The sequence below is a fragment of the Pipra filicauda genome, unplaced genomic scaffold, assembly GCF_003945595.2.
Source record: "Pipra filicauda isolate LSUMZ 115617 unplaced genomic scaffold, ASM394559v2 scaffold108_size2327098_pilon, whole genome shotgun sequence".
NCBI lineage: Eukaryota > Metazoa > Chordata > Aves > Passeriformes > Pipridae > Pipra > Pipra filicauda.
The window spans coordinates 125,942-152,431 of record NW_024103529.1 but is presented as its reverse complement, the minus strand read 5'-3'; the positions used below and the strand labels follow the sequence as shown (position 1 = coordinate 152,431).

General features: G+C 37.3%; 1 protein-coding gene across 3 annotated transcripts in view; it reads right to left on the bottom strand.

Annotated features, from left to right (window-relative positions):
* Positions 1-26,490, bottom strand: part of FER (FER tyrosine kinase) — a 140,159-nt gene that overhangs the window by 79,884 nt on the left and 33,785 nt on the right. For all 3 annotated transcript variants that reach the window (XM_039380640.1, XM_039380647.1, XM_039380652.1), the window contains exons 9-10: positions 25,508-25,697; positions 3,432-3,524 (exon numbers count right to left, since the gene is read on the bottom strand). In XM_039380640.1, the coding sequence (XP_039236574.1) occupies positions 3,432-3,524; positions 25,508-25,697 (283 nt within the window). The remainder of the gene's footprint in view (positions 1-3,431; positions 3,525-25,507; positions 25,698-26,490) is intronic.

The window sequence follows — 26,490 nt, the reverse complement described above, 5'->3', positions numbered from 1 at the left end:
AAAGAACTCAGACTGTCAAATTTCTACTCTCCCTCCCAATCTCTCTTTTTTTTTTTTCCTTTTTTTTCTTTCGAGATTTCCATTTATTTCCAGATTTCACTCCCAGGTTTCTGGGGCTGGTGGGTGTGTCCTTATATACATATTCACACTTCTTCTTCTAAGAGGAGTAAAATGGCCTCATACACTTCATCATGTTTCTTATGGATCTAGTACCGTCCTCTTTACTTACACTGAGCCCATTTCTCTTTCCCTATTTAACAAATCATTGAAACAGCAGTTTTTCTCCAAGAGTGAAATGAAGCAGTCCCCAGCTGCTGCCCTTATTTCAAGAGAAAAATTAAGCAAAATGCAGTGTATTATTTCTAACTCAAAAAAATTTACATATTATTCTTGTACTTATACTGCCAATGAAATAAAAACTATAATGGGGATGAGATGTTATTAAACTAATAGCATGCTCAGTATTGTATTTTCACATATATTCTGAATGCAAATCTTCTGTACTTTGTTACTTTACATCTTTAAGCAAACAAAACATTTTGCCAAGACATTTTTTCCTCACAGCGTAAAAGAGTGGCAGAGATAAAAATGATAAGGCAAAGCAGTAAATTTAGGTTGATAATTTGAGACAATTCCCTGTGTAACATCCTGCCTTCAGATTCCATGTACCTGGCTCATTCCCACATGCCAATATACCATATGAAACAAACATTAATTCCACGTGTTATCCTATAAACAATAAAAAAATTATCCTATAAGAAGTAACAGATGATTGTGTCAAGCTCAAACACCTCAGTACCAAAAAAATATGCAGAAGGGCAGACACTGACTCTTCTTTCAGTTTATGTGTAGCACTTCATTTTCAGTACAAGTAAGCTGTGTTTTCTCTCCTCATTTGATTAAACTTACATATCCTGCTATTATAGAAAACCAGCTTGCATTTTGTCCAAGAGAAAACCCCTGCATCCCTAGCTTTCTTGTTTTCTCTTCAAACTATACTTTTTTCCTGTATTACCCCATATCTTCTCATTCTGAGAACATGTAAATCATTTCAGTGCCAACACATAAGTAATAGTTAAACTCCTCTCTGCTTTTGGAATTACACAGTTTCTCTATGACTTTTTTCAGATAACACACAAAAAACTAGTTTTCCTTAATTCAAACAGACAAAATTCAACATATCCTACCAATTAAATACGGGATGTTACTTTTAGAATACCATTACATTTAAATTAGATATAGCTCCACTTCTAAAGTTTCAATATACTTAAAACACATGATTTGACAACAGGTAGTTAACATCACATTTTAGACTATGCTCTATCAGAGGATCAGTACCAGACCAAATCTGCTTTGAGATCCCTTTTTCATTATTATTAAATACAAATATTTTTAAAAATTTATATAAAAAATAACAAATTCTTTCATGTATGTTAATATTACTTCATAACACACCTTCAATAATTACTTTGCATACTTTGTTGATGGATAATAAGCTTTAAGTACCAGTTTATATATTTAGTAATTAAGCATGGTTATGTAATTGTCAGCGGGAAACAGATGAGCAGCTGAAACATTAATAGCTAAGTACTAATTTGTAAAGCAAATTTGAGCTGTATATGCATGGTTAGCTTTTCTAACACACAAGAAATAGCTAAATCTAAACACAAAGCAAAACTGAAAATTGCGTGGTTTATATATTCTGACTCTGAAGTCATGTAGGTGTCATTTAAGCAAAAGATAATCAAGATTACAGTTGTTACTCAGATTTTACTTTCTGACTCAAATGACTCAAAGCTCATCTTACTTCTCCCAAATGTATTCCAAGGTTTCACCAACGCTACCTACCATCTATCTACAGCCAGGTTTACACTAAGTTCCATGGAATTAGCAGAGATATAGATTAGAATGAAAACCAAAATGTTGGCACATAGCTTATTTAAAATGACACTTTAGGCCAATTGAAATTTTGACATTGACTTCTCCTGATTTAATAAAAATGTTTTATTTTGATCCTCCTCTTGACAATTTTTGTCTTCCAATTTTTCTCTGAAGTAGTTTTAGTCAGAGGAATTGCTTTTGTTTTGTGGTTTGTGGGAGTTTTGGCTTGTTTTTTTTTTTAAATTTTAAGTTTTATAACACACAGAAATAGACAAAGTTGAATGCTGTGTCTCACCTACATAAAGAACAGAGGTCACAGGAATACACATTTTAGTAGGTTTTTATTATGAAATGCTGAGACTTTATATCAGTTAGAAGTTTTATATAATTAAGATCTTGATAATGTGGAGATTTTGTTTAACTCCAAGGATTTCAATATTTTAGCAAGTTTTTTCCTGTTACTTTTCAAATATGTCAAGCAGCTTTCACATGTTTCATAGGAAAAGCCTTCCTGTCCTGATTTTATCCCATCAGATTTATTTTTCCATTCCTTCATTCCTACATACAATTTTGTTCTGTACACATGTATATTTATATGTATGTAGATATGCAATTGTAATCTCTTTCACGCATTCTGAATATTGTTTAGCTTAAACACAGTTTACTGCATCTTCTCATGGGTCCTTGGCTGCAATCCTGAGCATAAAATAGAAGATCCACTGTTTATAAAGTTTTCTCAAGAATGCTATTTTGAGCTAATATTTCAGGTGACAAGATCACAATTAAAAGGCAGTTTTAAACAGTTTTTAAAACTCTGCCCAACTTTTTTGTTGAGTTTTTTTCTTTTGTTTGGTTTTTGGTTTTTTTTTAGTTTTGGTTTTTATGTTAGGAGGATTAGGATGATCACATGTTCCACTTGGAGAAAGAAGAAGGTTTTCAAGTAAAATCTGACACGTCCCTAAGTAGGTGCTCAAATATTCTCACTAGTCTTGCATTCTCCATATGAAACAAACAGTGGAAATACAGAAGCAAAAACACCCAGGAAGTTTCTCCAATCATTACAGAATCTGAACAAAAGCCAACTATAACTAAGACATACTCAAAAATTATTTTTTGTGGGGATTGAAGCAAGATCTGTGTAATACTTAGTTACTTAAATAGCACCAGTAGTAGTAGTAGCAGTAGCAATAATAACAAATATGGGGAATATAATTACTGCAACCATTTGTAAAATATGCATGACCATCTATCATAAGACAGTGCATTTCAAGAAAATCAGCCTCACTGGGAAGAGTACCCTTAAAATTATAGCACCAGTCTGAGAGCTGCCAAGAGCATCCTTTTTACCTGAAGTGCAGCAAGTTGTTCTGACACATCATCATGCCATGATGTTATCATGTATGCTGATCAATCAGAACAGTGTTTTTATAACATTATTTTAATGTAATTTTTGTCCATTTGGATAGAAATGCATGTTTACAAAAAAAATTCTACTTAAGATGTAAAAATAACAGATTATATCCCAACACTATATTATTCATACTACTTACCGATGATGAGCCCAACATGGATTTTGGAGACCTTATAATTCCTGCTATGGAATGACGTATGGTGTCAAATCTTGAGACTTTGTCCTTCTTATCCTAGGAGAAAAAGAAGAATCTCCAGTGAAAACAAGCAAACCTGTATGATAATTGATTTATTGGAGAACGTGCCATGTAGACTTCTGAATTTAATTTAAATAAAAGACAAGGGCTAAGCCTCTACTGATACAAACCTGTAAGTGTCAACATCAACTGGATTAAGTTAACTCAGATTGACTTCTCTGCAGAGAAATTCTCTATTTCCTTAAATATTTTGTGCAATTATTCTAAGTATAAAGAAAACCAAAATTCTTTTACACCTGAAATGCATGGGACATAATTCTCAGTTCTCCTGAAATACCTGTCATTTTAAAAGGACAGTGATTTGAAAACATAAAATAAAAACCTCCCACATAGTAAAAAACCCTGCATATGTATATTAATATATGTTTAGGGTTTTTTTTGCTTTTATTAACATGTTCTTCTCTAACAACAGACTACTTGTAAATATCAGTACCCATCAGTGCAGGCTCTAGGATACATTTCTTTCCTGGCACTGCCGTAAACCGTAAGAGCAGCCTCTCTCTGGATTTAAAACTCTGAAAGAACAGGGCTCTGAAAACAGAGGGCTCTGCGAAACAGCCTTCAAAGACCTCTAGTTCAGCATAAGTCAATGTAAATTCCAAGGTCTCATAACTTGACTTAGTCCAAAGATTGTATATTTCTTAATCTCTTACTATCAGTTCTCAAAATTAATAACACTCTTAAGAAAAAGAATGTACTTTTAACACTGACAAACTGACTTTATTGCTTGTAAATTCCCCCCAGAAACAGCAAAGATATTTTAATGAATTGCAAAGTAAATAAGCCGGAAGTAGAGAAACCACACATTATCAACCTCATTCTAATTAGCTAAAGGTTACCTAAACTGTAAGAAACTGATCATAGAGACAGACTACAACTGTTTGCTGGTGTGAAAAAGAAAATTTGCATCCTTCCAAGTTTCAGATGTACACCTTTGACAGAAAAAAATGAAAATACGATAATGTAATAAATGCAGCTTCAGCTTATTCCAGGACTTCCACATAACTAACAAAATATATTCATTCTGTACACTACCAATGTTTGCAAATGATTCCCTAATACAATTTAGTTTACAGGTGTCACAGTTCAACAGGACATAGGTTAAACATTGTTGTAGCAAAATTCTGCAGTTTGCTTTAATGCTGTTAAAAAAAAAGAGTGCAAAAACCAGTCAAATTGTCAAAACAGTAATAGGGAGCGTCTCAGTTACGGAAATACTCATTAACCATGTGCCCACTTACCCATCTGTAACATTTTTATTACTTTTATCAGACTCAAGTATGATATGACAACTAATCTTATATTAATAAAACAACTTTGTGCTGAATCCCGATTTTTATTCTTATAATACTGCTGGAATTAAACTGGCTTCACCAAAAAAAAAAGAAAAAATCCCATTAACAATCAGAGACAGAGTCTATTTTTGCTTGCATGCTGGTTATGGAATGATCCATTAAGTTTCACACATCTCTTCAGAAGTGAGCCATGAGACTTAGCAGTAATCAAATGTATCCTTATATGACAGCAGAAAATAAGTTACCAAAAGATGCATGAATTCTACTACACTTCCCTTACCAAACTCAGGAGTTTTCTTTCTATTGGACACTAACAGTTTGCTTATCTAATGACAACACCAAACTACAATTTTCATCAGTTTCTCCTTAACAAAAAGTAATTTCAACAAGAGGGAGGTTTTTTGACTCAAAGTCCCAGACTCATGGACTGGGCCAACTGAGGACTTCGATAAGTACCACTGAACAATATACAGAGGCAAACAGTTGCATTAAATAGCATGAGTGTTGAAATGAGGATTTAGGGGATACACTTGGGTTTTGTTCAAAATGTAGTAAATGTCCTGTTCAAACTGCAATACATTTATAAATGCTATTTAGTATTTCCTAGCACTTCCCCTCTGACATACTGAAACTACTCCGTATTTTAAAAACAGTGAAGACTTAGAATTTGTCTGCACAGCAGGCATTATCAAAGACACGACAAACACAACTGTAGCCTGTACTGAGTTTATTTATTCTATTTTAGAATTTTTAGGGCAACCAGGATAAAACTGAAGAGCAGCAACAGTGGTTTTCTACTGAATTTTTTTTGCCCAGATGCAGGTTCCCTTTGAAGGACCCATTAAATCGTGAAGGAAACCAGTTTTCTCTCAGAACAGTATATTCACCAGTATGAAGAGATTTTTTTTTAATGCACATTAGGTATAATTTTTTTCCTAAACAAGTATAAGACTACAACCCAGAATATCCCATCTACCTCTTTTCATATATATATATATGTTGTGTGTGTACAACCTTACTAGTTAAATCAGGGTGTTATATTAAGTCCGATGTACAAAATAAAAGCAAATACAGACATCAGAGCTGTCTTTCAATGATCTCCAACCTAGCTACATTAAATTTTGAACCTCTCAGTCAAGGCCTTCCACTTTAGCAAAGGATTTAGTAGATGAAAGAATTATCTCAGAGTATTAGGTTATTTAAAATTTCTAAAGGAACCTAACAGAGAGCAGAGACTTTCTGTGTCCTCAGGAAGAAAGTTCATTATAATTTCACACAGTGCTCATTCCAGCAGACATCAGATGTCACCAACCAGCACGACCATGATGGCTGTGTAGTCACGACGCAAGCTTCAAAATCACAAGATGTGTTACTATCAGCCTAACAAATTTGAGATAGACATTGGAAAGGAATTATGAGTTCTGCATCAGGATGCTGGAGAGAGCATTATGGAGCAGTAAGCTTGGTAGCATATACAATGCAGCTACTAAAACGTATTAGCTGATTCAGTTTCACTTTGGCTTAAATTAATTACTTCCAGAGATATTAACACAATTGTAGCATGATTTCTCGCTTCCTTTATTTTACACTACACCAATTTCATTATAAAAGCAAACTAATCTGTGGGCCATAATGTTTTATGCAATGACCGAATTACTACAGAATAAATTGTACTTTACCATTAAGAAGCTAGGTGTCATGATTTTAAGCCTAGATGGAAACTAAGCACCACTCAACTACTTACTCAAACCCTCCTCTTCCCACCACCACATGGAACAGGGAGAAGAATCAAAGTAAAACTTATATGTTGAGATAAGAACAGTTTAATAATCAAAAATAAAGTAAAACATAGTAATAATGGTAAACATGGAACACCTGAAAGAACACCAAGGAATTCCAGCCACTCCAGACAGAAAGTCAGCTCCCCTGGGGGCCCAGTTAAATGCCTCTATGCTTGGGGCAACAAGGAAGGAAAGAAGAAAGCCATGGACTTCAGGAGAGCAGAATTTGGTCTCTCCAAGGATAACTTGTAACAATCAGATTAGAAGAGTTCTCTGACACATTTTTACAAGCAACCAGTTTTGGACACAGCAGTACTTTAAGTTTTTTGACACAAAACAAGGGAGGCTCAAACCCTCTTCCCAGTTGTATACACCTCATCCAGCCTTTTTGTTCCAGTTCCCTTCTTCCTTCTTAAGAGGGGAAACAATCACTTCAGTTCTTTTCAGGCGATGTCACAGCAAAAGACAACCCCTCTGGCACTCTTAATTTTACTGTCCATTTTTCTCTTCTGACAAGAGGCAGAGAGGAAAAATAAAGCACAAGGACCCAAAAAGAAGCACAGGATTCTGCATTGAAAAACGCAGCTGAAGCACTTGCTCAAGGATTTCCTTGAGGATTTCCTCAACCGCATTTTTATACATGACATGCAGAAGCTCGGCTTCCGTGTTTTCTACATTCAGTTTGGGGGATCTTGTGCACCGTGAGGTCCTGTGCATTTCAGTGGATTTTTCACTAGAATTTATGCTCTATGGTGATGTGTTACAACTGTTACCGTCTTGTGGACAACCATCCCTCATTTGCCAAGCATACAGTTCTGTCACTGTGTAAAATCACCGCAAATCTTAAACTGCACAAGAAATAAAATAATATACCCAGAGTGTGACACAATGAAAGTGACAAGCCATACGAGTCATATTCAGAACAATATCTTGAATGAACATGAGGAAGACAAAGCAACAGGGCAAAAGACTTTGCTTAAACTGAACTGTATAATGTAAAAACCCAGAAGAGCTTTTTAGCTGTATAAATCCTGAAATAATTCTATATCCTAGATATTATTATACAAGGAAAATAGTATATACTCTTTTTAGAAAAGCAATTAAGTAAGAGACTGGAGAGAGATCTAAGATAAATCTAAAACAGAATTAATGCTTCTGAGAGACAGGCAAATAGTAACACTATCTCTACTGATCAGAAGGTGGAAGACTATCAGTAAGAGGGACAAAGGACAATGCAGCCTATATTGAATATTCTTAAAACACTAGTCAGATGTAGTATAGTGATATAAATAAGCTTATACTTTAATATTATTCCATTCAAATAAAAAAAATGCATCATGAGTCAGATGCAAACCATCTGCACGGATACAGAAGTTGAATGTGGGCTTGCAAACTAAATTGGAGAACCTTCACAGGAAATTTAGAGGAAATAAGATGAGGACTCTCCAACTGAAAGAGAAAATGCTCTCAGAAGAAAAGATTTCAATTAGAAGAACATAATCAATGATATCTAAAAGACGAGTGTGATAGTACTGTTTCTGTGATGTGGCTGGGGAACTGGTCTTCAGAGATTCTGATGAGAACAATTTCAGCACAGTACAAGGGCTCTAAGATAAAAACAGAAGTGGGGAATTCCAGTAGCTACTGCAAACGATAAGTTCAATGAACATGCAGATAAAAAAGGCATATCAAACAGTATGTGCCAGTGCAATTAAGATAGTTTTCAAAAAGTGAATGCTAGCTTTGTGTTTGAAGATACACTTTCCCTGATGAAAAAGGAGCCTGAATAACATACACCTTAAGGCTTCAAATTTAGACAATGGGGAGAAGAAGGAACATTTTTGGGTTTTAGGGAGCTATAGACGTAAGATGTGAGAATTAAGTTTTGTGATTTACAAGTAAGAATTCTTCAAAACAGAGAAAATAATTTTCTGAAAATGATCCTCTGCATTAGTAACTTCAGTCATGGAGATTAAAAGTTACTTAGGGAAGGCCCTGAAAGCACGCAATAAACTTAAGACTATGACATTAACTCTGGCCAGGCTATCGATGAGTGGATATAGTAACTACAAAATCTCTGTGTTCTATAGATATTAGCACATTCTAAAAGAGATGTAAATGCTGACACACTAAAATGTGAGCAAACTGTATAATGTGGCCAATGTCCCTGTATGATTTTGATTTCATAAATAAGATTCATCTCACGCCTCAAATGGCTTTTTGTGTTGTTGTTGGTGGTGAGTAGGTTTTTTAGGTTTTCCATCCATGACAGAACTGAGCATCTCAGACAGATCATATGTAGAAAACCAGACAAAGAATCTATTATGTTTACCAAAAAAACTCCAGGATATTTTAAACATGGTACTCGCACATGGAATGACTTTCTGGCTGAATACTAGCTGATTATTTTAGTTGAGCCGATCATCTATATCTTTGAAGCACCTTTCCAGTAATTATAATATGCATTTTCTTAGTTTGCTATTGTAGATACCTAGAATTGGGAGCAGCACTGTGCAGAGCTATGTAGACATAACAGAGTTATTAAAAATTAAAGCATTCAAAGCTAATTAAAAATATCTCAAATACACAGAGAAGTCAATTAAACAACAAACCTATTCAAAAATCACTTTTTGATAACGCAACATTTTCTGGTTTTAACACAAGTAATACTTTCCAAAGCAGCAGAAATTATGCATAATTGATGCACACATATTGTAAAACACTGCACTGGATGCAAATAAATGTTCCACATTCTGAGTTGCAGAGGGTAGCCTGAAAAACAAGACTTACTTCTGTGAAATTTAAGAACAGTATATTTTCTCAGACCAAAGGCCAGACCGTGCCAGTGGCCTAATAACCTGCAATAAGAAGAGAATGACAAATTCTTCAGAGCATGTCTTTGTCCTCTGACGATCCGTGGTATAAGATCTGCCTTACCAGTGTCAGATGTGAGGTTTCTACATGTAACAGTCATGGAAGGATTCTCCTTCCATATTTTTCAGCTGTTTTCTGACTCTACATAAACTATTAAAACCCACTACTGTAGCAACCAGTTGCACAACCTAATTACATGTTTTTGAAGAACATTTCTGTGTGCTTGCTTTGAATCATCTGCCTACTGTGCTTATTTGATGGTCCCTACTCCTTGCTTCGGCAGATGCAGTGAACCGTCATTATTCCCTACTCACTTTCCTCATGTAACCCCACACCTTACACAAAGAACACATCCTTATTACATTCCCCTTCAGTTTGCTTTTTCAAGTCTGTAAAGCCCAATCTACTTGGGTAGACTTGAGTATTTTCTTGCCTTTCTGAATTCTCCTATGTCAATTTTCCAATTTAGGGAGCCGAAAATATTAGTTACATTAAGCCAAATTCTTCTAGGTGGTACACAGTGAAAGGACAATTTGCATTGAGAAAAATTCCAGCTAGATACTGAAAAAAAAAAAAATCACAGTGAAGACAGTGATCAAATACTGAAATAACTTTCCCAGAGGGACTTCCATCACTGGAGCTACTAGAGCCTCAACTGAAACCAGGCACTTTGCAGTCTGATATAACATGAAAGACGGCCCTGTTCTGAGTAAGAAGTGGGACCAGATGGACCCCCCGAGATCTCTTCCATTTTAAATTATTTAAATTAGCATTTGGGAAGCAGGTGCATATTAATTTATACAGTAATGTAATGTTTTCTGCTCTCTTCTCTCTTCCTTTCCTGAAAATTTCTAGCACATTTTTTTGGTTGTGATCACTAAGTAAATAGTGACCTGATACCTTCTGGAACATTTAGACCTTATTTGGAGTGGTACCTGAGAAATCATTACTGGTATATGTGAAATCAAGCACTGTTACTACAGTCTGGTCAGCAGGAATGTAATTACAAAATATGATGCTAATATTAAAATTTTTAAAAGGCTGTTAAAAATAATACATGTAATTTTTAACAAGTCAAGGAATTTACCCGACTTACTATCAAAAAATATTTGCTCGCTTTCCACATAAAATTTTCTGCTCTTATGATTACTCATATGCCTATGATTTCTTATATACCAGAATCTTGTAGACGCAACACAGGCTACAAAGCTGTTTTGTTTTGATTTCTTTTGGTTTGGGATTTTTTTTTTTTGGTTTTTTGTTTGTTTTATGTTGGGTTTTAGTCAGGAAAACAGGAATAAGAAAAAGTATTAAACAAGTGACTGGTGAACTATTTGCAGACAAAAACCAAAAGCCTTTGATAGATTTTACTTAGGAAAGGCTCAGATGTCAGCAAATACTCTGTGTAAATAAATTAATTTTCAAAAAAGAATTATGAATACCATAATATGATTGACCCTTTGCTTTCTTTTTTGAAACACTATCTATCATAACAGAAAATACAGTTAAGTTGTCTGCTCTAGGTTTTCTGTTTCAATTAGTTTCAGAGGACTAATTTTCCAAGTTACATATGAAATGTCAGGGAAATTATCTTTGAAATAACTAGTAAATATTGCAAACACAAAAATACATATTAAAGGTCTTCAAGGAAGTAGAGCACCTCTTTATAGGGGCTAGCAATAATGTTTCCAGAAACAGGGTACATTTTAATTCCTATATACCTAACAGCTTTTTTATCTTTAAAAATATAATATTCTGATTTAACTGAATTATCATCAAGAATGTCAACAGTTCTCTAGAGAAAAACATGACTAAATGTACAGCCCCTACGCTGAGGCACTGAGATCTTGTACAATAGCTGTTTTTGTGGAATGAAAAAGTAGCCAGACAAAGGCTTTTGCAATACAGATAGGCCCCTGAAACTCAGTAAATTCTTTGCTAATAAATGTATCTCTTTGCTCAATAAATGTATCTCTACACCACTAAATCCTAGGGCACTTCCATTCACTGATCACATAATGATGCCAAACAAAAAGACGTTTGATTTCAATAAAGGCAATTTAACAAACCAAGTCAGACTTCTGAAAGCTCAAAGACAAATTTAGAAAGAATATATACTTTTGAAAAATTAAGTTTAAATGCCATTACCTTATGTAACTGTGGAAATATGTGACAGGGAAAATGAAGATTTCTGTCCTACAAAAACCTCAGGCTGGTATGTACATGCTTAGATATTAATTGTTTCACTGATTTCAAAAGCACTGTTTTTAATCAACAATGACATTATTAACTGAGTGTAAAAAACTTTTATTAATTCTTACAATATCACTTTACTAGTGTCAAGTAATAAAAAAATTACAAATTTCAGTCTGTACAGCACTTGCTATATATGAAGGGGAAGTACCTTTCCATGGCATGATCCTTCTCTTTGGTTGCCACTGCCACATGACAATAACAGATATACAAACACAAGTTCTCTCTTGCTATAATTCTATGTAAGCTCACGAAGTTGCAACAGGAGAACGTAAAACAGATAACACTGAGTGCTCCCAGTGGTACTGAGTACATAATGTTCACAAAAGCAAGAGAGTCTTCATCTCACATCGTCTGGCAGCTCACCATTAAAAAACAATGCGAGGGTGAATTAATTGCTGGTAAAGGTCAGCATCTGCCAGGACATCTTGTTGAACATATAGGCTGTGCTGCTGCTCAAGAAAACCAAGAATCACAAGAAGTCAAAAAGCAGGGAACGAACTATATTGCCTCTGATCCAGGCAAGAAGCAATCAAAGAACCTGAACCAAACTCAAAAACAGATGTCAAGTAAGAGTGTACAAAGTGAATGGGAATGTATGACATTTCTTCAAATACTTTCCTGTTTCCAAACTTTTTCATCTTCCTAAGCCAGATACAGTTCTTAGCCCAAAAATCAGCATTTATGGTTTGGCAGTTACACATACTAACAACATCAGAATAAGCAATCTCTGAATCAGTGAGATTTCATGAATGTGACCTGAAATTTCGAGAATATAACCATAGATTTAAAAACAATATAAAGCTCAAAATATGCTAGAGAAAAAAAGGTTAAGAGATCATAAAACATGCAAAGCAAACCACCTATAAGGAAATTATATACTTCCATAAACATGTTTTATTATCTAGATATAACATGCATTCACGAATCATTTCAATTTAACAATTCTTAGGAGCATTCTGGAGTCAAAGAGGCTAGATTTATTGTGTACTTTCATACTGTATAGTTTTATTGTGTACTTTAATACTGTATTCATCCAGTTGAAACAGTTTTGGGTGTGTATGATCCAAATTCTCAGAAAAGCAGAGAAATGCAGTAACACTAGAACTGCTGCCCTGGAGCTGTAATCAGGATCAACACTACAGCTGCCACTTGAAGTGATGAAGTCATTAATGTGAAATATGTTTTAAAACTGGTTATATACATGCATACACATACAGACTGATCTCGTCATCCCCCTTTCAAGAAAAAAAAGAAAAAGAAAAAATCCAAAACCTGAGCTAGAAAGAAAGTTCTCGATAAGGCAATGGAAGAAATGGATTTTTTCTACATACACACATGTTATGCTGCGCTACTCATATTAAAAAACCTATATCTCTATTGGCCAGATTGTGAAAAAAACATCAACTGAAAACACGTTTTCCTTCACTAATGATGGACATCGGTGTATAAAATAAACTATATGTCCTGAAGTTTTCATACACTTCCTTTTCCACAAAAAAAAAAAAAAAGTATAACCATAGAGTGGTTTTGGCACTTGTTAACAAATGATAGTAATTGGTAATGGCACTTCCTCAATTGATTGGTGAAGTTTTAGGTGGCCAGTAGTTAGCTTAACTTTTAGAAGTTTACAGCAAACTTTTCAAACATATAAATATTACTTAAGGATTTACGGAACTTCATTACAACCACTGGCCTAATACAAAGCCACAGATGCAGAACTTCTAAGCTACATTTCATACGAAGCATGAACAATTTTCCAGTGCAGATGTCTAAAGAACCAAGCCACACATACAGTACTCCACACAATGAATTCAGTAGATTAAACAAATATAAACACAACTTCCAGGACACTTTTACATGAGGATCCAGACTGGTGAATGTAAAAGTTTTGCAAAAAAAAATGGCCAAAAGACGTCAATTTCTAATGTTCTCTGCAACAGTCAGTAGATGAAATAAGGAAGTTATGAAGATTACCCACAGCTACCACAAGCATGTTGGTGAATTCCTGAAGAGCAGTGTACATGTCAAACAACATATGGAACTGAAAATTAACTTTACTAACCACGATCTTAAAATAACAGTAATAGGCTTGCAAGAAATTCATGTATACTTACACACCCTGCAGACTGAGAAACACAAACCATTATCCTTTTCTCATCACTAGAAAAATCTGTGTTGGTTATTTTAAACCTCCAAAACTCCCAGACAGGAAGCCAAGCCACACTTCAGCAAAGCACAAACCAAAAAACTTTTCAATCCTTTAGTCCTGATCTGCACAGGTAAAGCTCCTCTGGTCCCACTGAGTACAGTGGCATAAGTATCTTGACAAAATATGACCTCATAAAGCAAATCTGTATGTGAGTTTGTAGGTGGGAGATTAGAAGGCAACAAAGAGTAAAATTACAGATTTGAGCTACAAGCAGGTGAGTTATTGCTGCCACAGCTGTTAGTCGAAAGATGTTCCAAGGAAGTACAGGGAATACAGAGTTAAGGTAAGGGGTCAGTGAGAAGGACAGTTTGGGGTTTTCTTCCTAGAGATGCTAAAAACAAAATTTTGCCTGACCTCAATTTAAGCAAAGCTTCCATCCAAAACAAGATTTTCTAAGGAGGACTGCCTCTCTTTAGAGTTCAGCATTTTTTGTATCCAAAGAAGAAGACATGGAAAGACAACCAAAGCAAGTAACCAGATGATGTATCAGCTGCATAAAGGGAAAACTAAAGCTACAGGAGAAAATACTCTGTGCATCAGCCAGTGCAGCACAGCACTGTGCTAACTAGAGGTTATGTAGCCCATAGAGTACCTAAATGCAGTATTTATAAACATAACATCAACTGAATATAGCATCTGTTAGAGATAGCATTTACTATACAGGTTAATTACTTCAATTAGAATGCACAACTCAGTAACAGGTAGAATGACATAGTTTTTCCAGATCTCATTAAATATATTCAAAAGCTGTTGGATTTGGTTGCTTTTTAGTCACAGATACAGATAGTAATGCCTGCTAAAGATAAGTGCCTGACAAATCTGGTGATGGAGTTCAGATCTTTGGCATTTAAGTCCAAGGAAGTCTGGAAGGGATTAGAGGCACTGAAGCAGCTAAACCCTGAAGTGCCAGGGTTAAGGAAACAGTAGACAAAAGGCAACAGGTAAGGGAGGAACAGAGACCAAGAACAGCGCCATGCATATTGCATGACCTTGAAATCGACAAGAAACCATAAATCCTTCTATGGTTCACAAGACGCCAAGAACGAAACATTTGAGAGCTGTGTACTCCCAGGCCGTAGGCAGGGACTTGCAATCCAGCTTTAGCAGAGGTCCATGCCAACCTAGAGAAAACAGTATACTCTTGGGGGATGGGGTTGGGAAACCCCTAAGTTTTCCCCTGATGTCAAAGGAAATTCTTAGAGGCCTGGGAAGAATCCTCTCTCCAGCCAACCATCACATGATCACACCAGAGGTGTATTGTCTTTAAATTTGTTATTATACTGTTCTGACTGGTTTAAGGTAATGTTTCTTGGATTCTGCTCTCTACACACTGGCACTTACCAATGAGGATCCCTCTAATAATTCATTGACTGGCTCCAGTTGACTCACTGACTGGCTTTACTAAAGCCACCTGGCAAATGCTATATCAAGCGAGAAGAAATAACATCTCATGTTGTGTGATCTGGTAGGATGTAAAGCATAGTTCTTCTCTCAATAAACAGTGTTATTAAGTATGGACTGGCAATTGTATCCTGTTTGGAAAATTAGATTTTGAGCGGATGCATTTGTTTTGTCACAATAAAACAAAGTTTCATGGAGTTAATACCAAATAGCTTCAGTCTGATAGGACAGAACTGGTTCTTAGCCAGATCCACATTTATGTTATCTGTATTAAAGAATAAAACTCAACCAGGAGTTTGTAGTACACCAGGATTCAAATTTGATCAGGTCTTTCTGCTTGACAGCTAGGCCAGTCACGTTTGCAAACAATGTTTGCTTTTGGTTTTCACAGATACCTATTTATCCACAGAATCAGCTTACATGTTAATAGATAAAATGATAGAGCAACTTTGTGACAGCTGCAACACACAACCCGAGCAGCTTATCTGAGGTAGGCTTAATGGGTAATCTTTGTAAGGTGCCAAACCCACAAATATTTGCCAGTTTCACAGATTTCACAGAATATTCTGAGTTGGAAGGGACCCACAAGGATCACTGAGTCCAACTTTTAAGTGAATGGCCTATAATTTAAACAACAGAACAATAAAAATGCAAATCCTAGAAATCAGCAGTGTTAAAATTCTACTCTGAGTAAAGCCTGTGGTCCACTGAATTCATGTACAGATCACAGCTATAAATCATAAACACAAACAAGACTATTCTGAAAATACAGACACCAAGGAGGAAAGACTCAGTGACCAATGAGTAAGAGATTTCAATCCTACACAAGTTGAAGTTCATAAATTTTATCTAGCACAATGAGCCAAAATAATTAGGCAACACTTCTGCAGAAATACAAAAAGACTTTGAGTTATTATGCTCAGTCAACAGATGGAGTCTTTCATATGTTTCAGTCATTACTTATCAAAAAGATCTGTCCAACAAGCAGTCTCTTCTCAAAGTTCATAGTACTAATTAAGCATTCTGTTTTCTTGGATTGCAGCTGACAAGAACTTCCCTACACAGCTGAAAAGAAGCAGAAGCCACACAGCAAACCATAAAATCATATACTTCAAATCCGGCAATAAACTACCAGTGGCAGTAGATTAAAACCATAAATCGTAATTCCAAGAATTATTTTATAGTAGATTTCAGGACTTTTAGAAGCATAATAACTGTCATTAAGAACAATGGTATTTTTAATCAGCCACTTAAAAAGAAAGAGAGAAAAGCAGAGAGGTGATTTAAAGCAGCCAAATTCTATCACATTACTTCCTGTGTGTTGCCTAGAGGCTATGAGAAGTCAATAATTCCACTAATTCAGTCCCATCACTATGAAAAAGATGCAAGAAGTCAACAGTGATAATTCTGGAAGAGAGTTACTACTTTCCTGCCAGCATACAGAGAAACATTCCCACACATACTGAAACATACACTGGACACCAGTATGTGATTTCTGCACAAAGGGAAACTTCTGAGTGAAGCTTTCCTAATCCACAGGGAAGATTTTGACTGAAATAACAAATCCTCAGTGGGCATGCAGTGCTGCAACACTACTACAGTGAAACCTTCTTCCTCAAGATAAAAATGAAAGCTCTTGCAATGCTTTTGGCAGTTCAAAAGAGGTATATGTACTTATCTTAAGTACTTATTACTCGTCTTCATACTGAGAGGGTAAACTAATTCTGCACTTCAAATATTCTAAAAGTTTTGTTTCTGTGAATTCCTCACAAAGTTTGTTCACGCTTCTAATTTTGCCCTTCCCTGAGACTAGGTTCAACACTTTTTGCTAACCTTAAGAAATACTTAATTTCTGAGCCTTGGTGTGTGACCTTAGTCTAATATTTTCTTTCACAAGTTTCTAGGCATGCTCACTGGAAAGAGGCTTGACAGCCCCACTGACTTCTCATCTTGTAAATTCTGGACCAGCCAGTAATACCCACAGGGGACAAGGTATGACTGGTTTTATCTGTCTGCTACATTAGTGTCTCCTTTTGTATTATTCTTCCTCTGATGTATGTCCATCTGGCAAGTGAGACTTATAAGAAGAAATAGAAGCTAGAACATACTCACTATGAGAGAAAGGGGAATAGAATTCATCCTTCACACTTCCCAAAAGCGTCTGACATTTGGGGCATTTTTGTTCCATGTCAAATTCTGATTTGCAAGTCAGAAACGCAGGTCCCAGATAGCAAGCTTGGAAAGTGGCCCAAAACAAAGATCACTGTCCAGGCATCCAACAAATAAAACTGTTTATTTCCAAGTCCTCTATGAATTAATAGGCAAAATTTCTACAACATGACTGCACTGGTAGCCTTTACTCTGCTGAGACTAAAATAAAAAAAAGGGTAAGGATAAAAAAAAGGGTAAGGTTAGTCTGCTGCACAGACTAACTTTGGCCCTGTTCCTATTGACAAGACAGTTAAAATCTTGGAATAGCATAGTGGAAGTGTACAAGGTTTATAAATATATAACTCAAATAACCATGAAGGCCTTTCCTACCATGCCCTAATACAATCTAGTTTTATATAAATGTGATGAGCCCCAAGTCAGTAGAGAATTACTTACATGGATAGAAAAGGAAGATGTTTGGCAATGCATTACAAAGCATAAGAATGCCTCCAATCTTCTGAATCAGAAAGAAAAATGACAAACTTATCTCTACTGTTAAGCTTTCTGCTATTGCTGCAATGGGCTGGCATAGAAGGCAATCATTTTCCTGCAACTGTTTGAAAATAAAGTTCCTATATAACCTCAGACAGCATGGGAAAAGGAGACGCCCAAGAGTGTAGGTAATCTCTCAGCTGATTATGTTTCAGGACCTTATGATCCATCATCTAAAATGTATGTAATGAAGCATCTTCAATCACACAGCCAACTCCTGGAAATACCCGTTCATATCTATGTAGCTGACTGTTAAAAATTCAAAACATACCAATGGATTAAATTTGTCAATTACAATTTTAGTGACAGTCCTGAAAACATTCACCTCAAACCCAAACCTGCAAAGGAAGAGTGACTATTGGTTTGTTGATCACATTATTAGGAGTCATGGATTCTAGAAAGTGAAATGGAAAGATAAAACGTTCACATTAGGTAGAATGATTTACAAACAACAAAAGTAGCACTTCAGCTCTGCTTCATGCATTTAATATTTTTCTTCTATAGTGACTGAGAACTAATTTTTTAATTACCACAATCTTCACCAAAAGCGGGCTTATCTTACTTTTACAGCAATCACTAAGAATAAGATCTCTGAAGCCTTTTAAAAAGGAATGACAAACAGTAGAAGCAATCAGATGTGAAGTGAATATTTATATTCGAGTAATTATGCTACAAGATTTGGATTATTCAGTAGTTACTAGTCTTCTGGCACTGAGCTCCACCTGCTGACAAGTCTTTCAAGTACTGCAGAGCTCACATACCAAGTCTCAGTTTTATCAAATGTTCCAGTATGTGAGGCAGTGCACAAAATAAATCTGTATGAAACATTTCTATAGTGAGAACACATATAATTTTAAATACATATTCTTAAAAATAATGTGTCTTTATAAAATTTGGTTTTACCATTTAAGGAAAAAGGAGAATAAGAGTGGCACACAGATTTCATTATATTATTACTAAACAAGATTAATTACTATTTTAAATTAACTAAATCCATTGCCTGGCTTAAGCACTCCCTGAAGATTTCCTATTCTGTAACAATTTCCAAGGCAATACTGATGCTGTAATTTTAAAGCCGTACCATGAAATGCAAATCATCATAATTGTACTTAATTACCTGAGTAAATGTTTGGCTGGCACTGCAATATTCAAAAAATTAATTATATTTTTATTTCTAATCTGATCATTAGACATACAACATTTTGTTGCTGTTGTTTTCTTCACTTTAATTGCCATGGACTACTGCCATGCTTTGTTGATCATATTGACAACAAAAATACCACATGTCTCTTGGGACAAATGACAAGCCATACATCCACTGACCGAACATCTAAACATTTAAAAATTAGCTCAAGTAGCTTCCAGTTACTGGTTAAAGATATGTAACAGTTTGGATACTACTAAATTTTTGGCAAAATATATCTGTTTACAAGGAACAGCCAGCTTTTTCTAAGTATCTATCTCCAGTACTTTAATATAAGTACAGAAGAAAATGTAAACTATGATTCTCCCATTAACACAGTGTGTAGTATAACTGCATAACTGTAAGGGGCTCAAAGACATGATTTTAAACTTCTAGTACCTTCAGCATTATAATTATCTCTGTCTTTCATGGATAGCTCAGTAGAAAGGTATAACTGCTAGAAACATATTTACGTTTTCATTTTTCCACATACAACAACAAAATTGTCTAATATAATGTTCAGGAATAAGCATAAATAGATTTTTTTTTAAACTCCTGGCTATGATACCATGATTGAACAAAAGAGAATCATTCAGCAATTTCCTTTTTCCCTACAACACACAGCTAACCATTCTACAAAAAACAAAATATATTAACAACACCAAAACATACTGAAGACATAAGCAGAACGTGAAACATCCTATAAAGGCAAAAAACGAAAAAGAAAACTAAGTTATAACACACATGTAACATTACATGGCCTATAATGACACATCTAACAGCATTTCAGAATTTCATTGTTAGTATTCTATTACTCTGCTCTCCATTGCTGGCAAAATCCTGGCAAGAATACTTTTGAACAGACTAATACCTGCTATAGTAGAAGGAATTCTACCTGAAAGCCAATGTGGTTTCAGAGCCAACAGGAGTACCACAGACATGGTATTTGTCCTCAGACAACTGCAAGAGAAGTGTAGGGAACAGAACAAAGGTCTCTATGTAACCTTTGTTGATCTCACCAAGGCTTTCGATACTGTGAGCAGAAAAGGTCTGTGGCAGATTCTGGATCGTTTAGGTTGTCTCCCTAAATTCCTTAAATGATCATCTCACTCCATGAGGATCAGCACGGCCAAGTCAGATATGGCAATGCACTTTCTGAGCCCTTTCTAATAACTAATGGAGTGAAACAAGGCTGTGTTCTCGCTCCAACCCTATTCACAGTCTTTTTCAGCATGATGCTCCAAAGGGCCGCAGCAGACCTCGAGGATCAGGACGGTATCTACATTCGATATCGTACTGATGGAAGCCTTTTCAACCTAAGGCGACTGAAGGCCCACACCAAGACCTTAAACCATCTTGTCCGGGAGCTGCTTTATGCTGATGACGCCGCCCTTGTTACACACACAGAAGCAGCTCTGCAGCGTTTAACATCCTGCTTTGCAGACACTGCTGAGCTCTTTGGGCTGGAAGTCAGCTTACAGAAGACAAAAGTTCTCTATCAACCTGCACCTCAGGAAGCCTTCCATCATCCCCATATCACCATTGGCCAATCAGAGCTCAAATCAGTCCAGCAGTTTAATTACCTCGGTAGCCTCATCTCCTCGGATGGTAAGATTGACGGAGAGATAGACAACAGGTTAGCAAAGGCATATAGTGCTTTTGGAAAGTTTCATAAAAGAGTTTGGCGAAATAAACTTTTGAAGAAAAGTACCAAGATCAGTGTTTACAGAGCCATAGTGCTGTCTACTCCCTTATATGGTTCCGAATCATGGGTCATCTACCGCCACCACCTGCGGCTCCTAGAACGCTTCCATCAACTCTACCTCCGTACAATCCTAAACATCCACTGTTCAGATTATGTGACCAATACATCTGTTCTAGAACAAGCAGCAGTCACAAGTATTGAGGCCATGTTGCTGAGAACACAGCTGCGATGGGCAGGGCACGTCTCCAGGATGAAGGACCACCGCCTCCCTAAGATCTTGCTTTATGGTGAACTTGCCGCTGGCTGCCGCAAGAGAGGAGCCCCGAAGAGAAGATACAAGGACTCCCTGAAACAACATCTCAGCCTTGGCCATATTGATCATCATAACTGGTCTACTCTGGCCTCCAATCGGGAGGCCTGGAGACACACCATCTGTAACACAGCTGTCTCCTTCGAGAACACACACAGGATCACTCTCGAGGAGAAAAGGCAACGCAGAAAGAACCGTGTCTTGCAGAATACACCACCTAAGGAGTCTTTCTGCTGTGCCTTCTGCAATCGGATATGTCTGTCACGTATTGGCCTCATTAGCCACCAGCGTGCCTGTAACAAATGTGGATAGAGCCTTCCCAAATCTTCGTTCGCGAAGCCCAGCCATGACTGATATTCTATTATACAGCTACGTAATGTTAAATATGGAAAACAAAACAATTTGAGAATTATTACACCATGAAATTGGCTGTATTTATATGATACCATATAAATACTTAGAACTATGAAATTGTACAAAATTGTTTTGTATATCCTATTTTTAATTTTAAATTACAAAAAAACCTCACTTGTGACTGAGGACATGCAAATTTACTTCATATGGATGACGACAACACAAGTCAATTATGATTTTGTAATTCTTAAGAAAGTATTTACAATTAATTTCTAAAGAGGAATAAATAACCACAATCAAGTATAGTATCAGAGCAACATTTAGATGAACTGCACATAAAGAGGAGAAACCTAAACAAATTTATAGCTGAAGAGACAATGATTCTCTGGAATGACACAAGGATGAGCTATTAGCAGCAAGAATATTTCATTTCCAAGCATTTAGCAGCTCTATAATTTTAAAGAGTTTTAGTAAAAATAAAAAAAAATCCCATCATAAAAATCACCAGGATATTTATTTATACAAACAACCCATCAGTGTATTAGGTTTTCATCTTGAGATATAGTCAAGACTGCCCTCTCAAGGCATAGCAACTTGAAAAAAAATTTAATTTACACTGCAGTTGTATCTCTTTCTTTTTAATCACTTTTACTCACAGAGAATATCAGCTCAACAGTTAAAGAAAACTTACTCAAGGGGAATCACGCAGCTTTTAAGTCAGTCATATTCCCACACTTCACTCATAATAAGGGCAAATCATGCCTGGCCAATCTGGTGGCCTCCCATGATGGACTGACTGCAGCAGCAAACAAGGCAAGAGGGAGTCCCAACTCATGTCATCTACCCAGACTTTTGTAAGGCCTCCAGCATGATCCCACGTGACATCCTTATCTCCAAGTTGGAGAGATGTGGATCTGAAGGGTGGGCCACTCTTCAAATGGAATAGGGAATTGGCTGAATGGACACAGCCAGAGAACTCTGGTCAATGGCTCTATGTCCAGGTGGGGCTGTTGGTGAGTGGTGTCACCTCAGGACTCTGCCTTGGAACCAATGCTCTTTAATATCTTCATCAGTGACACAGACAGTGAGATCCAATGTGCCCTCAGCAAGTTTGCAGATGACACAAAGCTGAGGGGCACAGGTGACACAACAGAAGGACAGGATGCCATCCAGGGGGACCCGGACAAACTTGAGAAGTGGGCCCATGAGAACCTCATGAAGTTCAGCAAGTCCAAGCGTGGGGTGCTGCAGCAGGGTCAGCACAATCCTAGACAGGAGTAAAGACTGAGAACACACTGAGAGCAGCTCTGCTGAGAAGGATTTGGGGGCGCGGTAGACAAAAAGCTGAACGTGAGCCAACAGCATGGGCTTGCAGCCCAAAGGGACAATCATATCCTTGGCTACATCCAAAGCAGTGTGGGCAGCAGATCGAGGGAGGTGTTTCTCCCCCTCTACTCTGCCCTCATGAGACCCCACCTGGAGTATCGTGCCCAGGCCTGAGATCCTCAACAGAAGAAAGGCATGGACCTGCTGCAACAAGTCTAGAGGAGAGTCACTAAGTTGATCACAGGGCTTGAGCACCTCTCATACAACAACAGGCTGTGAGAGCTGGAGTTGTTCAGCCTAGAAAAGAGAAGGCTTCAGGAAGATTTCACTGCAGCCCTTCAGCACTTAAAAGGAGCTTCTAAAAGCAATGGAGAGTGATTTTTGGAAGTGGTAGGTAGTGATATGACAAGGGAGAACACTAGTAAGCTGAAAGAGGAGATGTTTCAGCACCTGAGCAGAGTCTTGCTCTGCTGCGAATACAACATTTGGCAGGGGCTGTGAGAGAAGAGACAGCCCTGGTACTGAGAGTGGTCACCAAACACCACCTTAATACTCCCTCCTGTGCTGCAGGGTAACAGCAATGGTCTCCTTGTGTGCAGAGACAAGAGTGTGACTACTTCTGGCTTAGTGGAGGGACCAGTTGGGAAAAAGGCTGTACAAGGGCAGAACGCCCCAGTCTACACCTCCTCTCAGCATTTCTACTGAGATGGTCCAGCACCCAGAGGTAAGGGCTTCTCCAGCATCACAGGCATGGAGTCATTTTATGACCAACTCAATCCCCCCTAGAAGGCAAGGCCAATACCAACATGATCAAGTAGGTTAAGCTCCTGCCTACTTCCACTCTAAAAGCTGGTACAGGAGTGCAGGAGCTCCTGCAAGTCTTAAAGGGAAAAAACAGTGTAAGCAGTAGGATGTACAGGATCCAGTGCAGGCTGCAGTGAACCATGACCATTTCCTTCTGGGAAAGGCCAGGCTGGATGGGATTTTGAGTATCCTGCTTTAGTGGAAGGTGTCGCTGCCCATGGCAGGGGGGCTGGAAATAGACAAACTTTAAGGTCCCTTCCAATCCAAACCATTCTATGGTTCTATGACTCCATCGTCAGGTTCCCCCGCCCTCCACCAGAGGCCACATTGCCCTGGACACAGAACCAGCCACTCTGTGACATCAGCCTTTGGCCAAGGGCACCGCGGGTGCCATGCTGGCAGCTGCAACCAGCTTTTGAGAAGTTTCAAATAACTTCTTTGCCATATAAACCAATTTTTTTGGGGAAAAAAGAAAACAAAAAAGGAAATGATGACAAGTACTCGAGAAATTCCTAATTCCAAATAAAAGGTAATCTCTAGTAATTCTGCAGTAGCCTAGGCAAGAAAGGGAAAAAAGAAAATTAAAAGAAAAATATTTACTATATGGATTAGCAGCGTAACAGCAGACACAGATGGCCATGGTAAAGAACAGGTGAGGAGCCTTTGCTCCTGGCAGCTCACTGTGCTGCTACCAGTGATGAAGTTTCCATGCCTTTGTGCTGCTGGCCATGTGCAGGCCTGTACTCAGCACATGGGATTATTTTCTCCCACCCATTGAAACAGAGATTTGGACACCAGAAAGCAGACTTTAGCAATCTTGAATTGAAGCAGAAGAGTACCATTTTCACGATTAGACTCATCACCTCAACTAACCCATACAGACAATATTCACTAGCACTACTACAGGATAATACATTAAATATTATTAACAAAATAGCCTACCTGAAAAAGATTCCAAGTCTCCTAATATTTTGCAACCATTATTCTATTCTTCTTTTCTCCTTCATCATCTTTTTTCATTTTGTCAACTCCTTCTACGTCATGACAAGCATATAAGCTTTGAAATATAATGTTTTGTACCAGCGTAAACAACAACCATCCCATAGCACCTTGTAAATATTCAAAAGCAGTGGAAGCAAGAGAATGCCGACAATTAAGGATAACTGTAGAATGTGAATCAAACTAGGTTCCACAAATTGACAGAGGAAAAAAACATATATGGGGTCTCCTCAGAGCACAAAAAGTTCCTTTTGATTATTGAGAGCATGTAAACATTTGAAAATAACTTGCAAAGAAACCAGTGTTCATTTCTGTCCAGGCAAAGAGTAACTACAGTACATAAAATTAATTTCTCTATTACATAATGTGTGCAGTGATTCTGCAGTGAGCTTTCACTGTTCATTTTATATCTACAGCTGTGAATATATTTCTTCAACACACCCAAGGAAACTACCAATAGCTGCTCAGTCACATTTACTAAATCTATTTAAGGGTTAACACTTTTGATAATAAAATAGTCTAGTGAGAATCTAAGCATCAAGTATACAGAAGACCAATCCAAGACCACAGACATGGATTGTTACAAGTTATTGCAACTTAAAAAATAAGAAAACCCACACAACTGAACTGTTTGTCCAAACAAGTTTCCACAAATGCAAAGTGAAGTTCATTCACTTTAGTCACCCCAGTGAGTATCTGGATAATCTGATCCCAGGACAGCAAAGCTACACAGTTCAGTAAAACAGATGTAAAACTTACCATAGAAGTCACTGATCTTGCATCTTCTTCATAATTCACTACAGGTGGCGGCTCTTTCCCATCATTCTCTTGAACCTTTTGTTCCAGTAGTTCTTTCTGGGCTGCAAATTTTGCCTCAGAGCATCTTAATTGCTGAACTGTTTGCTTAAGTTCTTCAAGCGCTTGCTTTTGGCTCAGCAAGAGTACAATGCTGCAAAGAAAAATAACAATTTAAAAATATACATGATTTAAGATACTGTCTGAGTTTAATGGGACTGAAGTGTTTTGCTAAGGAGGAGTTATGAGAAAGACCAAACTCCCCCCTCTAAACAATTCTAAATCCAAAATTACAAGGCTCCAACCGAGGAAGTATGGAGAAAAAAAATAACAGCCTTTATTAAAGGATATATGTGTATTAACAGAAAACAAAAGAACACAACATCAACCAACAATAATCCTGTACCCAAAAATCCCCTTCAAAAAGGAAACAGTTCACTACTTTCTGCCATTTGGTGCAATTCTAACCACAATCGGCAGGGGGGTTGTTGGATCGCTAGAGGAGTAGAGCCTGCAGTTGCTCTGTGGCAGTCAGCAGGGGGTGCTGTTGGGCTCTGGTGGTCGCCACGCAGGGGCCTCAATGCAGGAGAAGCCAAAAATTAAGATTTTCCCCCCCACACCAAGAAAGGGAAGGGGAAAGAGGGAAAAAGGGGGCTCTTCCCACGAAACTCATGTTGTCCACGTCTGGCTGCGACTGGGATTTCCCCCCCCTTTGTCAATGGGCACAAACCACTGCCAAACACGGGAGTGGAAGAGGGAAAGAGCCACCTCCTCCAAAAAAAGGTTCCTCTGCAGATGGGTTAAGCCTCTCCGATGAAATTCGAGAAGATCTGGGCTGGAGGCAGAACAGGGCGCAGGAAAAACGGAGGCAGAAAACAGCCAGATGACAAGGTCAAAAAACAAAGTGAACCTCGGACCCCTCCAATGTACACCTTTGCCTGAGTTAA